Source organism: Bombus impatiens, unplaced genomic scaffold, assembly GCF_000188095.3.
Source record: "Bombus impatiens unplaced genomic scaffold, BIMP_2.2 scf_0377, whole genome shotgun sequence".
Classification (NCBI taxonomy): Eukaryota; Metazoa; Arthropoda; class Insecta; order Hymenoptera; family Apidae; genus Bombus; species Bombus impatiens.
Window position 1 is genome coordinate 120,270 of NT_176796.1, and position 13,226 is coordinate 133,495.

At 33.8% G+C, this 13,226-nt stretch overlaps 1 protein-coding gene across 1 annotated transcript; it reads right to left on the minus strand.

Moving 5' to 3' along the window:
• Window positions 1-7: 7 nt before the first annotated feature.
• Window positions 8-10,901, minus strand: LOC100742786 (TBC1 domain family member 25). The gene is made up of 9 exons (XM_003489790.4): window positions 9,838-10,901; window positions 6,980-7,089; window positions 5,123-5,218; window positions 4,873-5,035; window positions 3,515-4,172; window positions 2,702-3,089; window positions 2,319-2,630; window positions 1,710-2,126; window positions 8-1,622 (listed from the first exon to the last, which is right to left on the minus strand). The coding sequence occupies exons 1-9, from the start codon at window positions 9,877-9,879 to the stop codon at window positions 1,202-1,204; spliced, it is 2,607 nt and encodes an 868-aa protein (XP_003489838.1). The 5' UTR covers window positions 9,880-10,901; the 3' UTR covers window positions 8-1,201.
• Between the last annotated feature and the right edge of the window lie 2,325 nt (window positions 10,902-13,226).

Consider the following 13,226-nt stretch of genomic DNA (forward strand, 5'->3'; position numbering starts at 1 on the left):
CTAGTGATAAAATTAAATGCAGTTTATTGTCGTTTCTCAAACACATTGTTCGAGAACAAAGTAAGATACAGCTACTAAGCTAATCATAGATATTTTACAAATTTAAGCCAGTCACTTAATTTTAAATCGAGGTACAGTGAGAAAGATAATGCAGTGCAATTGATACATTGTGCATAGTGTCAAAGGATAGTGTCACAGATAAAGTATATTTAACCTTTCATCTGCATACCAGGTCGTTGTCGACTAGTAGTTATAACTATTAATTAGGTAATTTCTCAGCTTACCTATATTTTCGTTTAAATGTAGCTTCTCTTAAAGAAATGAAGGTAAGATGTAGCAATGGAAACTATGAAATAATATTCTAGAGATCTGGAAGAGTATTAAAAAATGTTTGGGGTTCTTTTAAAACACAAAAGACCTAAAAGGATGTGGATGAATTTAAGTGAACCAGTATGCAGACAACGTTAGTAAAAATAAAGTTGCAGACGGAGGGTTTAATGTCGTGTCATTCTCAACATGATTACGTTTTAAAGTCTGTTGCAATGTTTGTACATTAAGTATCGAAGAAACGTTTACTTCACTTAGTTCCATGAATTATGCGAAATATAAGAATTATTTTCAACTGGTGCTATCACACGGCAGATAATGACATTGGTTTATATGTGTATTTGTATTTAATTATACATGATCGCCAAGAAGGTTAACCCTTCCAAACTAAAATTAGTTTGTCCTAAGAAAATAAACTTTTATTAATAAGAAACTCATCAATAGACAGTAAATGTAGATAAATGCAAATAAATAATATAAAAATTATCATACTTTGAGACATATGTTCATCAAACAATAATAAGATTTGGATTGAATATACATAATATGTATCGCAATTAATATGCTTAGAAAGATTAAAAGAATACACGAAGAATTAATGATTTTTTTACGAAAGCACGATTAAAGGAGCACCTCGAGGAGATTATTTAAATTTCTTATTGCCTAGCTTATCACTGATACGCATTTTACCTGATATCTTTCTTCATTTACAGAAGTGTTTTGATTCACCTTTTAGATTTAAAAAACATATTTTAAACTTATTTTTTGTGATTTGTCTTGAACGGTACACAATATATTTTAAAATCGTCCATTTCGTATTTCATGTTATATGGTAGGTGTTGATAAGTACAATGAATATTCAAGCATTATCAGGCTACACATTAACAGAATCTGACTTTGCACCTAATGACGATGAAGAATGCCTTCTAAGATAACCAGCGAATAGTTGCCTCGCTTGATTGAGCACTCGAATAACGTTATGTCGACGAACCATTTTATCGAAATGCATTGCCATTTCGTTATAATCCATTTGATTACGCATAACAAAGTCTCTGTGTTGCAATAACAGAGTAATACAGAGGAACATAAGAAACGGATTACCACCACCAAATTCGTGAGGTGGAGGTAGAGAAGTTTCTCCCAACTGATCTTCGCAAGTTCCTGCTGGAATAAGATTTGTAAGCTCTGTGGCTTCTTCACAGTGCTCTTGTACCGATTGTTTTATTGGACTTTCTTGTACTGTTGCATTTTGGTGCCAACTTTCTGCCTCCTCGCTGTCCGAAGCAGATTCGGACCTATGAAATTTTATAATTTTTATATTTAAGGCTGTGTACACTTCGAAATATAAAATTCTTGTGAAATCATAAAAAGTTGGTCTATACCTTGTAGTCCGTTTAAGTAATCTAATTGGGGTAACAGATTTAACACCATTCTGATCTTCTAATATTTCGCCATCATACTCGAGTTCTGCTTGCTCATCTGGAGTAGCTGGATGATTCTTTTGCTGTAACGTGTGCAGAGGATTCTCCCATACAAATACATCCGCAGCTGGACTACACCTTGCTAACTCTGTATCTGTTTCGCTGTCGGCTAATTCGCTTTCTCTTTTAGATAGAACACAATCACATTGTTGATCACTTGGCGGTGATGGTCCGAAGACTTGTCGATCGAGTGATTCTAGTTCCAGTCTTAATTCTCTAGTCATTGATGTAGTCATTGGAAAAAAATCTGTCGGGTCATCCGGCGAACTTGGTTCATCTCTTAAAACTCTAATTACTCCGCTCTCGCTCGAAACACGTCTAAAAAATAATATATTTACCGGTTATAACGTTACTTTTACCCATTATTTATATAAAACGGATAAGAATAACACGCTGGTATTTCTGATAAATTACGTTTATCTATATTGAACTATTGTATTTATATATTGTATTTATATTGTATTTATATTGTATTTATATTGTATTTATATTGAAAATATATTGTTTCACCTCAACTCTGGTTCAGCATCGCTTGGTGTTATTTTGCTACGGTTGAGGCTCGTGAAGTTCAAAAATTCGTTCAAATTCTTTACTACTCGGGCGCATTTCTTTTCACCATCATTTTCATTATTTTTTGTTTGTTGATGTTCTTTACTAGGTAACGACAGTCTTTCTTTCAATTCCAGCAAGTTTACGCGTTTAGATTTACCAGACAGAGAATCTGTACTTAGGCACTTTTCCGTAGATTCTGTGTTTCTTCGATTTTTCGCTGTCGTCAAATCATTTTCTGGCTCAGAAAACGTCTCGTAAGGAGAGCTCGATCTGTAGACAGCGGGTTTCACTTTATATTATTATTTCTATTTCACTGCTTTCATCGATTTGCATAGAAGTACCTTTTTGAGTCACCGTTAGTTTCTGTAGAGCTTTGCAAAGATGGATCCTCCGCGTTAAGAGTCTTTCTTTTACCAGTAGTGGCGATACTCGCGGAAGAGCTTTGTCGTCTGATAGCACAAACTTTCGTGTATGCGTTCTCACGAATATGTTTTACGTTTGGGCTTGGCGGTGGCGAAGGTGGAGGAAAAGGTACTTCGGCCAGATTAAGTTCTCCGTTTGGTGGTGACGCTGGCAAAGCAGCCCATAAAACTTCGAGCATTCTCAGAGCGTCGTCCAAAGCAAATTCACGTTTCATTTCTAATAAAAGCCATCGATAACAGAACAATAGGTCGTCCGCTTGATGGGATTTTAAATAAGCATAGAAGTCTGGGTCATAATGTTGTAAACCTTAAAAAATGTAGATATTTTATAACAATTGATACAGACGTAATATTTATTAAATGAATCTTTCAATTTGAAAGAATTATATACATCGATTAGAAGATTGTTTTCTTCCTATTCTAAGGGCAAGCAACATCAATCAGTTGCTTTTTAAAAGATAATCTTTTCCTTTCTCGTTTACCGTTCATTTTAATGTAAAAAATGGTTCCATTACATGGTAATGTAAAAAATCATAATTTTTTAATAATATATAATAATATATTTTTTAATAACTGGGAATATATAAGTTACTTTATATTTTATATTTCAGTTATAGCTGTAACTATTATAGCTATAATATTACGTTGTAACTTTTACGCATATGACATTTTTTTATACCAAAGAAATCACAATCTCCTAATTATTTAAATAACATATTGAATTTTACATACCTTCAGCCAAATGTGCAAATTTTGTAGTCATAGCAATTCCATCAAGCATGAAGTTGTCTTTCAACCTCCTCATAAGAGCGCACAGGCATATGTATGCTTGTGCTTCGTCCCTCATAGTAACCAATAAAGGCGAAGCCAGATCGCTCATACCTTGACAGTAACTGACACTCGGATGATTTAAGGCATACGTAGTTAAGATATTAAAGAGACTGGCCGTATTCTGATTATCGTCAGAACCTCCGTAAAACTTGTGATGTCTATCCGTTCTTAGAACGTCTTTCCGTACCATACTCGTTACATATGCCAAATCTCCGACATTTTGTCCCTTTTGTACCAAGATTTTCCATCTTTCTCGAAGATTTTGATACTCTTGCGACTTTTTCTTCATATAATCCATCCTCTCGCGACCGGACATTCCTTCGGGATATACGTTTAGAATGTGTTTCCAAACCACTTTTCGCAGGCTAGGTTCAATTCCACCGAAGTATATGACGGCTCGTAATTCTTTAGGGTGTATTACTTGTCCGATGGGATCCAAAAATCGTCGAAACTCTGCGTCTGTCAATGGTGGTCGTGGTGGTTGAGCACATTGCTGGTGCGAAGATTCTTCGCTCAAATTACCCAGAGCACGTTGAACCATGTTCAGTGTTCTTTCCATCTGTAAAAAAAAAACCGGTCAGATTTATAACGTATACATCTATTCTATGGTAATTGATCTTTTTAAATTTTATGAATTGCGAAATACTTTTTTATGAACATATTAATTCTGACCAATCTTATCTTTACATTAAATGCTTCTGAAAAAGTGAAATATAATCGAGATGTGGAAAAAATTGTAGGCCATGCTCAAAATTAGGAGAAAATTGCATGTATAATTTTGAAGATTTTGTGGCAGACGGTTGAAAAAATATAGTAAAAAATGGAGAGAAACTTAAATCGAGAGAAGTTTAAATTTTGATAAACCACTTTGGTTTATACGATATTAAAATGACCAAAACTGAGAAAATTTGATTTATCAAAAGGACTGATTTGTTAGACTGATCGATGACCATAAAAAATAATGTAACAAGTAAACGGGGAATATAAAATAGGTAAAAGAGAAAAATCTTTCTGTGTTACATGTTACTACAAGTAACGCGTTAGAAATTAGAAAATTTAATATACATTTCAATTCTATCCTAAATAACATTGCAAGGTTAACCATTCGGATGTCTTGTGACCACCTCGAAGATACATACAAACATATTGTATATGATATCCTTGTATTCAGTTAAGAAGGAAGTTAAAGGAAGGAAAATAAAAGGAATAACTGGAAGCAGAATGACAGATGATCGAGGGACAACGAGCGAAGTACTCGCCTTGTTCATTATTAGACCCGGTAACTTGGGCGTCTTGTATGGAAACCCGGTTTCTTGTCGAGTCGACACTTCCTGTGCATTTTGTTCCCAATAACATTCGCAGTCGCCTGTCTCTCCGAATGGCTTTAAGTTGACTTGCAGATATAGATAGGGTTCAGAAGCGCTATAATAAAATACGTTATCGGTTGAAACAACGGAGTTCGGTATCTTTAATCACCTAGGTACCAGTGGTATTATATAAAATATTTACCTGATAAATGCTGCATCCAAGTCCCAGTCAGAAAGTAGGAATAAGTATGTTTCCGATCCATAGTCATCTATTGCTCGATAAGAAACTGTGAATTCTCTGGAAATATTTCAGAAACTTATTTCTTTTATCGCAAGTTAACATTTTTAATGATATTCTGTCTCGATATTCAAGTGTTAAACTCCTACATTAAGTGTTAAGCTTAATCGATTAATAAAAGATGTATTGATGAAAAATGCTTTATACGAAGAATGCTTTTAAATCTACGTTCTTTAATCTATATATTTATCAATTTTAAGTTTCTAATTTATATTGTAACTATACATATTGTGTGTGTGTGTGTGCGCGCGCGCGCGTGTGTGTGTGTGTGTGCGAAGGTGAAATAAGTAAAAGAATTCATGGTATATTTATGGTATGTAAGGATGAGAGACAGAGAGAGAGAGAGAGAGAGAGAGAATTTGTAGATTTGAAAGTCTTGCAACCCGATAGGGGTGATATCAATAAATTAGGATTAAACTGCTATATATAGCGTGCATAATTTTTCAATTATTAACATTTCCCTCTGCTCACTAAATCTGTTTGTATTATTTCGAAACATTTGCATCGTAAATGAATGATTCATAGAAAGTAGCAGACAATTGCAAACCGATCGAGCTATCTACCATTAATCGATGCAACGATGAAGTGAAAAAATATGTTCCAAGATTATTGTAATTTAAAGTCAAATCGGAATTTCTCGCCATCTGCCGTTACGTTCATTTCTTTTATACTTTCGATACATGTAATTAAATACTACCTCTTTCTTTTCCAATAGTAACACGAGAATACAATCTAATTTAATTATTGGCGAAAGTAACACAAATGGCATTCAAATAGCGCTCGATTCGTATCGTATTTATTACGATTCTGTCATAATTAAACGCCGATCTCGTTTTTGCTAGTTCGAGTTTAAATAATTCAGAAAAAGCTTAACAAAACATCAATTTCTAGATAAAATTCAAATTAAACATTTTATGTTTAATTTATAAGACTTCCATATTCTTTTCGAAAAATGATTCTTTTTTTATTATTACTATCTAATAGTTTATGTTTAGCTTTCATAGTTGGTAATGAGAAAAGACTCGTGGAAAATTTTCCTTCTCGGACCTAACGTGTTGTGAAACGCGTGCTCGGTTTTCTAGATAAATGGTAATCGCTACGCGTCCAAAGCAAATGAACATTAGCCGAAGGTAGAGTAGCGGTCAAAAGTTTTGCACGACTACGTATTGTTGACAGATTATCGCACTATGTTACAGATATTAAAATTATATAATCAAGAGATCGCGATTTTCCTTAGAATCACGCGCACGCGCACTCACGCTCTATCTACGAACCAGCAAGAGAGTTCATTGAAACGTGAACGATACTTGACACGACAAATATAAAACGATTCGGTGTTGTATTTGCTGCGAATATTAATTTAAGACGAATATTCAAATACAGCGGAGAAATAGTGCGTTGAATTAATAGGTTAAAATAGCAAGACTATTTAAAATAATATATTAAATTGAAGCGAAGAACATGGGTAGAGCCAACAATGTACCTAGCCCACAAGATAAAAGATTCGTGGAAATAGTTGTGATTATTTGTAGATTCAAGACAGCTTGTAAGCAGACCGATGGTATTGTAGGTACTTCTTGCAGGTACTGTACTCTATTACGATAAACCGAAATGTAGTAGACCCCTGTTGTACCCTTTACACGAAAAGGATCGCTTTCGGAACTCTTACAAATGATCTTAACTTTTTTCTATAAACTTTTGTCCGGCTTGAAACTTTTTCTTATTCGGCATTGTTCGGCATTAATAACAGTAAAATCTCACCCTTTGATATCGAACGCTTTGATGAGTATACTTTGAAGCACTTCGATGGATGTTATCTGCGGGTCCACGCTGAACTTCCGATACTCTGGCTGATGTCTGGTCTCGCATTTCTAAACATAAATGTTTACCTCTGTTATAAAACGTGTGTCCCGTATCGTTTCGTTTCGTTTCGTTTCGTTTCGTTTCTAGAATTGAAATTGTCTTCGATAGAATTCAACAATTCACTGTATTGTATGACGGTAAAATCTCGAAAAATTGTTTTTATACAGAAAGCAAAAAATATATCTTATATGGTTGTTATTAATTTCAACATTTAAATAAATAATTGCTATATATATACGAGAAATTTCTTAAGTGTTATCAAAGTAAACCTATTTTTTCTAGGCACAACGTATACATACTTTAAATGGTAGATATTATTTACATACATATAATATATGTAGTACAGGCAGGATTAAAGTCTTCCAGGCGTAGTTGATAAATCTCGTTTGGTTTTTCATGAATCGAAAATTAAGTTTCAGTGTTATTTTCACTGTGCATAATATTAGCCTTGAATCGTTTGACCGTTAAACGCAAGAACTTGGAAAGAGGTACCTTTCCAAGGTACAAAAATGACCAATCTTTCTGTAGCTCAAGCAATAGAAATATTTGTACATCATTCTATAGATTTCAGAAAATTATAAAAGCACACTCCTTTACCGATCATTAAGATAATGGGAGAGCCGTAGACAAAGTTCGAATGATGAAGCAAACGAAACGAAACATTGGTACTCGTTAACTTCAAATGATCGTAGCTTTGTAACAAATGGATGAAATTGAAATATTCGAACGCTATTTTGCGTTAAAACTAAAACTTGATATTTATATTGTACGGCAAAAATAATGGACAAAATATTTGTTAACGTTCCTAGAAAAAGATAATTATGATGAAGCGTAACGATAACGTGATGATGATAAATAAGTACATAGAACAAAATATTCTTACAGAATATTATGATTCTTTTAAATGGGGATATCGTATCGAATTGGTGTTACACGTACATACGAGCCAATACATTGAAGCTTAAGAAAAGTTTGTGAAAGTAATAGACGTACAAAAATTCCATAAAATCTATTACACTTCGCAATTATATTATTTAAATATATTTAAATAATAATAATATAATAGGATATACATGTATAAAATTATATTATAAAAAGGAACTTGACGTTTATATTAACGAAAGCAATATGTACACGAAAGTACCTAACGAAAGTACATATAATTATGTAAGAAAAACGAGAGAGAGATATAAAGGGAAAAAAGCAGGACGAGATTAGAATAATATTAAAAGGATTTCTATATATAAAATTAGAAGTCGATTTCGGTTGGCAGTTACACTGTCACACCTATTATATAAATGCTCTTTTAATTATACTTGTTTTAACTTCGATCGAATGTATTGGATCACTTTATGCCATTGCCAGATAATATTAACACGTGCAGAATTGCAGGATTTTGAGGTTAAGGTTAGATATCGCAACGAAACTATTAATATTTTCGATTTAATATGAAATATGAAATACATATATACATATATGAAACAAAATGATTGGTTGTAATGTTTTCAGTAATGTTTCCATATAGGACACATGAACAGACATTTTTTTTCTTAGTATTTTAATAAGCTACCATCAATAACGAGTACAAATAAATAAACCATAACACGAGAGTTTCAAAATAATAAAATCCGCTTTATAGCAGCAATATATTGCGAGTTATTAGAAATATTTTACTCAACCAGTATTTTTCCAATTTTTGCACACGAAGAATACATATTCGATAACAGACACAAAAGAGATCCATATTTGTATCTCTGTAAAAGCAGATGTCTCGTGCTTTTAAATTTTGTTTGTTAATTTTTTGAAGGTAAAAATAATTGCCGGGAAATCGGATGAAACTTCGATTCTCAAACTGTGTACTAATAAATATACATATATATATATATATATATATATATAACAAGACAAGATATAAGATATATAAATAAATATATATAACAGGATGTTATACATTGTCTCGGTACAGACAACTCTCCGACATTTGTTTAATTTTCTGTCAAGTGTCACACGTAGGCATTTGCAGGGTTTGCATAGGAAAATAGGAGAGACGTTACGGCTGTTCCTGATTCGAAATTTCTGCCGCAATGCCATAGGAACATTTTGTCGAATACCCCTGTGAAATAGCGACGCGTTCTAATTATTTTTACAGAACGTTGGTTATTCCAATTACGAAACGCGACGTGTTGCCGTTGCCGTGCGACGCCTCGCTTTCTTTATCCGAATCTACTTAAAAGATGTACACGTACATATATGTACATATGCGTGCATATCAGAAACTTTCTACGGGTAGTAACAATTTACAACTACCTAGGAGGATAGAAATGGAATTCGTCTTTATTATCTGGAGCGAATTCACGCTTCGATTTCGAGTTCGAGTGATATTGAGCTTATATGATATTGAGACTGCGTTTTCAATGATGTTACATTGGAAGCTTTAAATCCCTATGCTCCTACTGCAAATTTATCATTTCAAGTATTTCGTAAACAATATCACTAATATATATATATAAAAAAAAAAAAAAAAGAGTGAATAGTAAACGCAGGGAAATATCGTTATCGATGAAGAATATTTCTTTTTTATCAAATTCAACAATGAGAATTTCACAATTCGACGATCGGAATAGATTTGGTTTTTAAATGTCCTTTAGCGTGTAATAATGAAACATTATTTTCGAGAAAGTTTCATTGTAATTTTATGCGAGGTGTCGATGTAATGGCGAAACGTGCAATATTATGTTGTATAACATGAACTGTACCTTTACTTTGACGCGCACAGCTTCTCTAGGACAACCGAACATGTTTGACGTTGATATTCAGGCTATTTCGTGCACGCGAAAAAGGACGTTCAATAATTCAGGACAGCTCCAGATTCATCAAAATGTGCATCTCCTCGAGGACTTTCTTATGACACCGAACTAAGCTCCACATTTTTATGTGTAATCCAGTTCTGATAGGTTAATTCGTTTCACGCGACGCGTAACGAGCCACCTTAAAGCTTTCACTTTTTCCCAATAAAAGCATAGTAGCGTCTTGTCAGGGCACAGCACCACCACGTTTCCCTAACAAAATCCAAGTTTTTGAACAACCGCCGATTGACATTTGGCATAAGAGTTCATGATCGTTCGCGATGACGAGGTGTATCCCAAAACCCCAACAGCTGTCGATGATGACACGTTTCGGAATATTAAGTTTCGAAATCGTTTCGCGCGTTGCTCGAGTTTCGACTACACAAAGATCAGTCGTCGTCACCGTGATCGTTGACTGACGATACCGTCTGCTGCCGTGATTCGTGTCTCGTGTTTAATCGGCCGAAATTGTATGTCCCTTTCTTCGTTAAAATCACTGATGTTGGGACGAACGGAGGGATGGTATTTCGAAAGATGACAAGCGGAACGCAGACGAATAGAAATGCCGATGGAAATTGGCGTTACGTTCTCGTGAGGAAAGAGAAAAAGAGCGAGAAAGAAAGAAGCGAGCGAACTGAAGCGAGCCGCGTTTGACGCCAAATTTAGTTTAACCAGAGAGGAACTGAGTGCTCACGCCCGTAGTTCTAGTTGTTCCACGGTACAGCTGCTGCACCATGCGGTCAGGTGCTGAGTTTAATTGACATTAGCATATACAAGAACCTATAAAATTAGGGATCTGCTTTGTTTGGTTGGAATTTAGCATATACAAGAACCTATGTATTTAAGCTTAAAGTTAGGGATCTGCCCTGTTTGGTCGTGCACTAGCATGGACAAGAACCTATTTAATTGTACGGTTCTACGGAAAAATTCATATCTACTATTCTATCCGAGATAGAGAAATATAAGAATGACAAAATCGCGCAACAATAAAACTAGTTGTAAGTTGCCTAAAAAGGAGAAATTAATCGTTTACTATATTTTTGAACGATGACACGTATAAGGCAATAGTAGAAATTCCTCTCTGGTATTATAAAATAACAATTTTATGACCTAATAATATAATAATATAATCGATTAATAGCAAAGTAAACAATGATAAATTATTTTCAATTAAAGAAATTTCTCTTTTTATGACAGTTTCGCTATCGATTCTCCAGGACTATTCTAAGCTGCTACTAATTATTAACAATTTTTAAGGATCACATTTGTCTTTGATAAAGACACTTACAAAGCAGGATAGAGCAATTTCCCCGATTTTCATGTAATAATAAGTAATAACATACCATATTTTATGTAATAATAACAACTTTACACGTGTAACACATAAAAGCTTTTCATTAAGAACATAATCTTATTCGTAATCTAATTCGTAAATACTGAACATTGTCTTAAATATGTTTGCTATTCCTCAATTTCATCAATTTCACTGTTTGAATACACTAAGTTTGCGCGCGCTTGTATATACGAAAATTGTGCGCTCCTATTTGCGAAATGTATCGCAAAGTCAAATCGAGCGTGCCTATTGGTGCAGAATATTGTCAAATGAAATTGTGCGTTCCTATTGGCGCAATATATTGTCACGTCGAATCGAGCGTTCCTATTGGTGCGAAATATTGGGAAGTCGTAGTTTCGCGGAGAGACGTGCCGTGGGGTGACGTACTCTTGAAAGTCTTTGGAGCGAAAATTCGTCTCGTCGAGCGTAATCCTGTCCTTATTAGTACGTCCATTTCGACTTTATCAACATTTCCACACTTCTATCTGCTTCGTACAAATAGTACGTTCGTATTTAACCGCTTATTGATAATAATTTTAGTAAAATTAAGTAGTATCCGAAATCTTCTTTTACTTTCACCGTTGATCGTGTGTTTGACAGGTTACAGTCAACGATAGTCTATATTACCGGTCTTGAAGCCAGAATTTGGGCCTTATTATTACTTTATTCCGTTATAACTAGCCTTAATATTGTAAATTATTGGTTTATTATACATTTATTCTTGGCTGTATTTCTGATAGTTAAAATTATCGATAATTCACATTACCGTGCTTTGAGGCAGATTTTGGATTTTATTATTGCTTTATCTTACTATAATTTGTTCTGTTATTGTAAATTGTATTGGTTTTGTTATACATTTATTTGAGATTGCTTTGGTTTTCTTTTGTATAGATTATTGGCCGGTCACGGGACTGAAAGAATAGGGGTTCACATCACAGACGCCATAGACGATTAATAATCGATAATTCGAACTGATACGAAATGGACGCCGCATTTACCATGCTTCGCAAACGATTAGGTTATCAACATTCCTAGGTTAAAAATTGTTACTTTAGCGTTCCTATTTTTATAGTAATTGGATTTTAACAGGATTTCAATTTTTGTTATTATTAAAATTTCGAACAGAGATTAGAGTTTAGAAATTTTGAGTAGAGTTTTATTTATCATTAGCTTAGACTCCTTAAACAATGAAGGATATATTTGTAAGAACAAATTATAATGTTTCACACGTTTTGTTTCAGTTTTTCGTAACTTGTGCTTTTTCTTGTGCTTCGGAAAGGACGCAGCGATGCTTCGAAATTAAACATGTAAGAATCTTTGCATATCGTATTTCAATTAATTTTATTCCTTTGATTATTCTACTTGAATTATTTAGAATGAAAAAACAAGTTTGACTTAAAAATTTAATGTCAGAGTTTGAATTGTTGAAGTAATTAGAGTTTACTATCAATTTAATCATTCTATTATTATTAAAGTTCAAAGTTTTCATAGAGTTTCATATTACGTTATCTCAAGTTTTTTGGTGAATCATCGCTTAGTTCTGAAAATATATTATTCGCGGATATATTATTTATATATGTATAATAAGTCATATTTTGTTAAAGGTTTATCGCTCCTTTCTCTGTCTCCTGTCTCCTGTTTCCTAAAAGGGACCAAGTGGGGCTTCAAAAGCTAAGAATGTAAGTAATTTTGTAATCCGTACTTTGTTTAATTGTAGTCCTTGTATTTCAATTTGCTATTCCGGATTTAAATATCGTCATTGAAATTTTAATAGAGATTAATCTTACGCTACTTCAAATTTTCCAATTAATTAACGTCATATTTAAGAGTAAATCATGATATTCCATGCATTGTTACAGTTTTTTCCATGATGGAATTGCATGGCTCCTCCTCGATGGCGGTCTTCACGACGATTTCCCCTGGGCTATCACGGCATCGATGACTACGTTCCTCGCATCTTATCGTG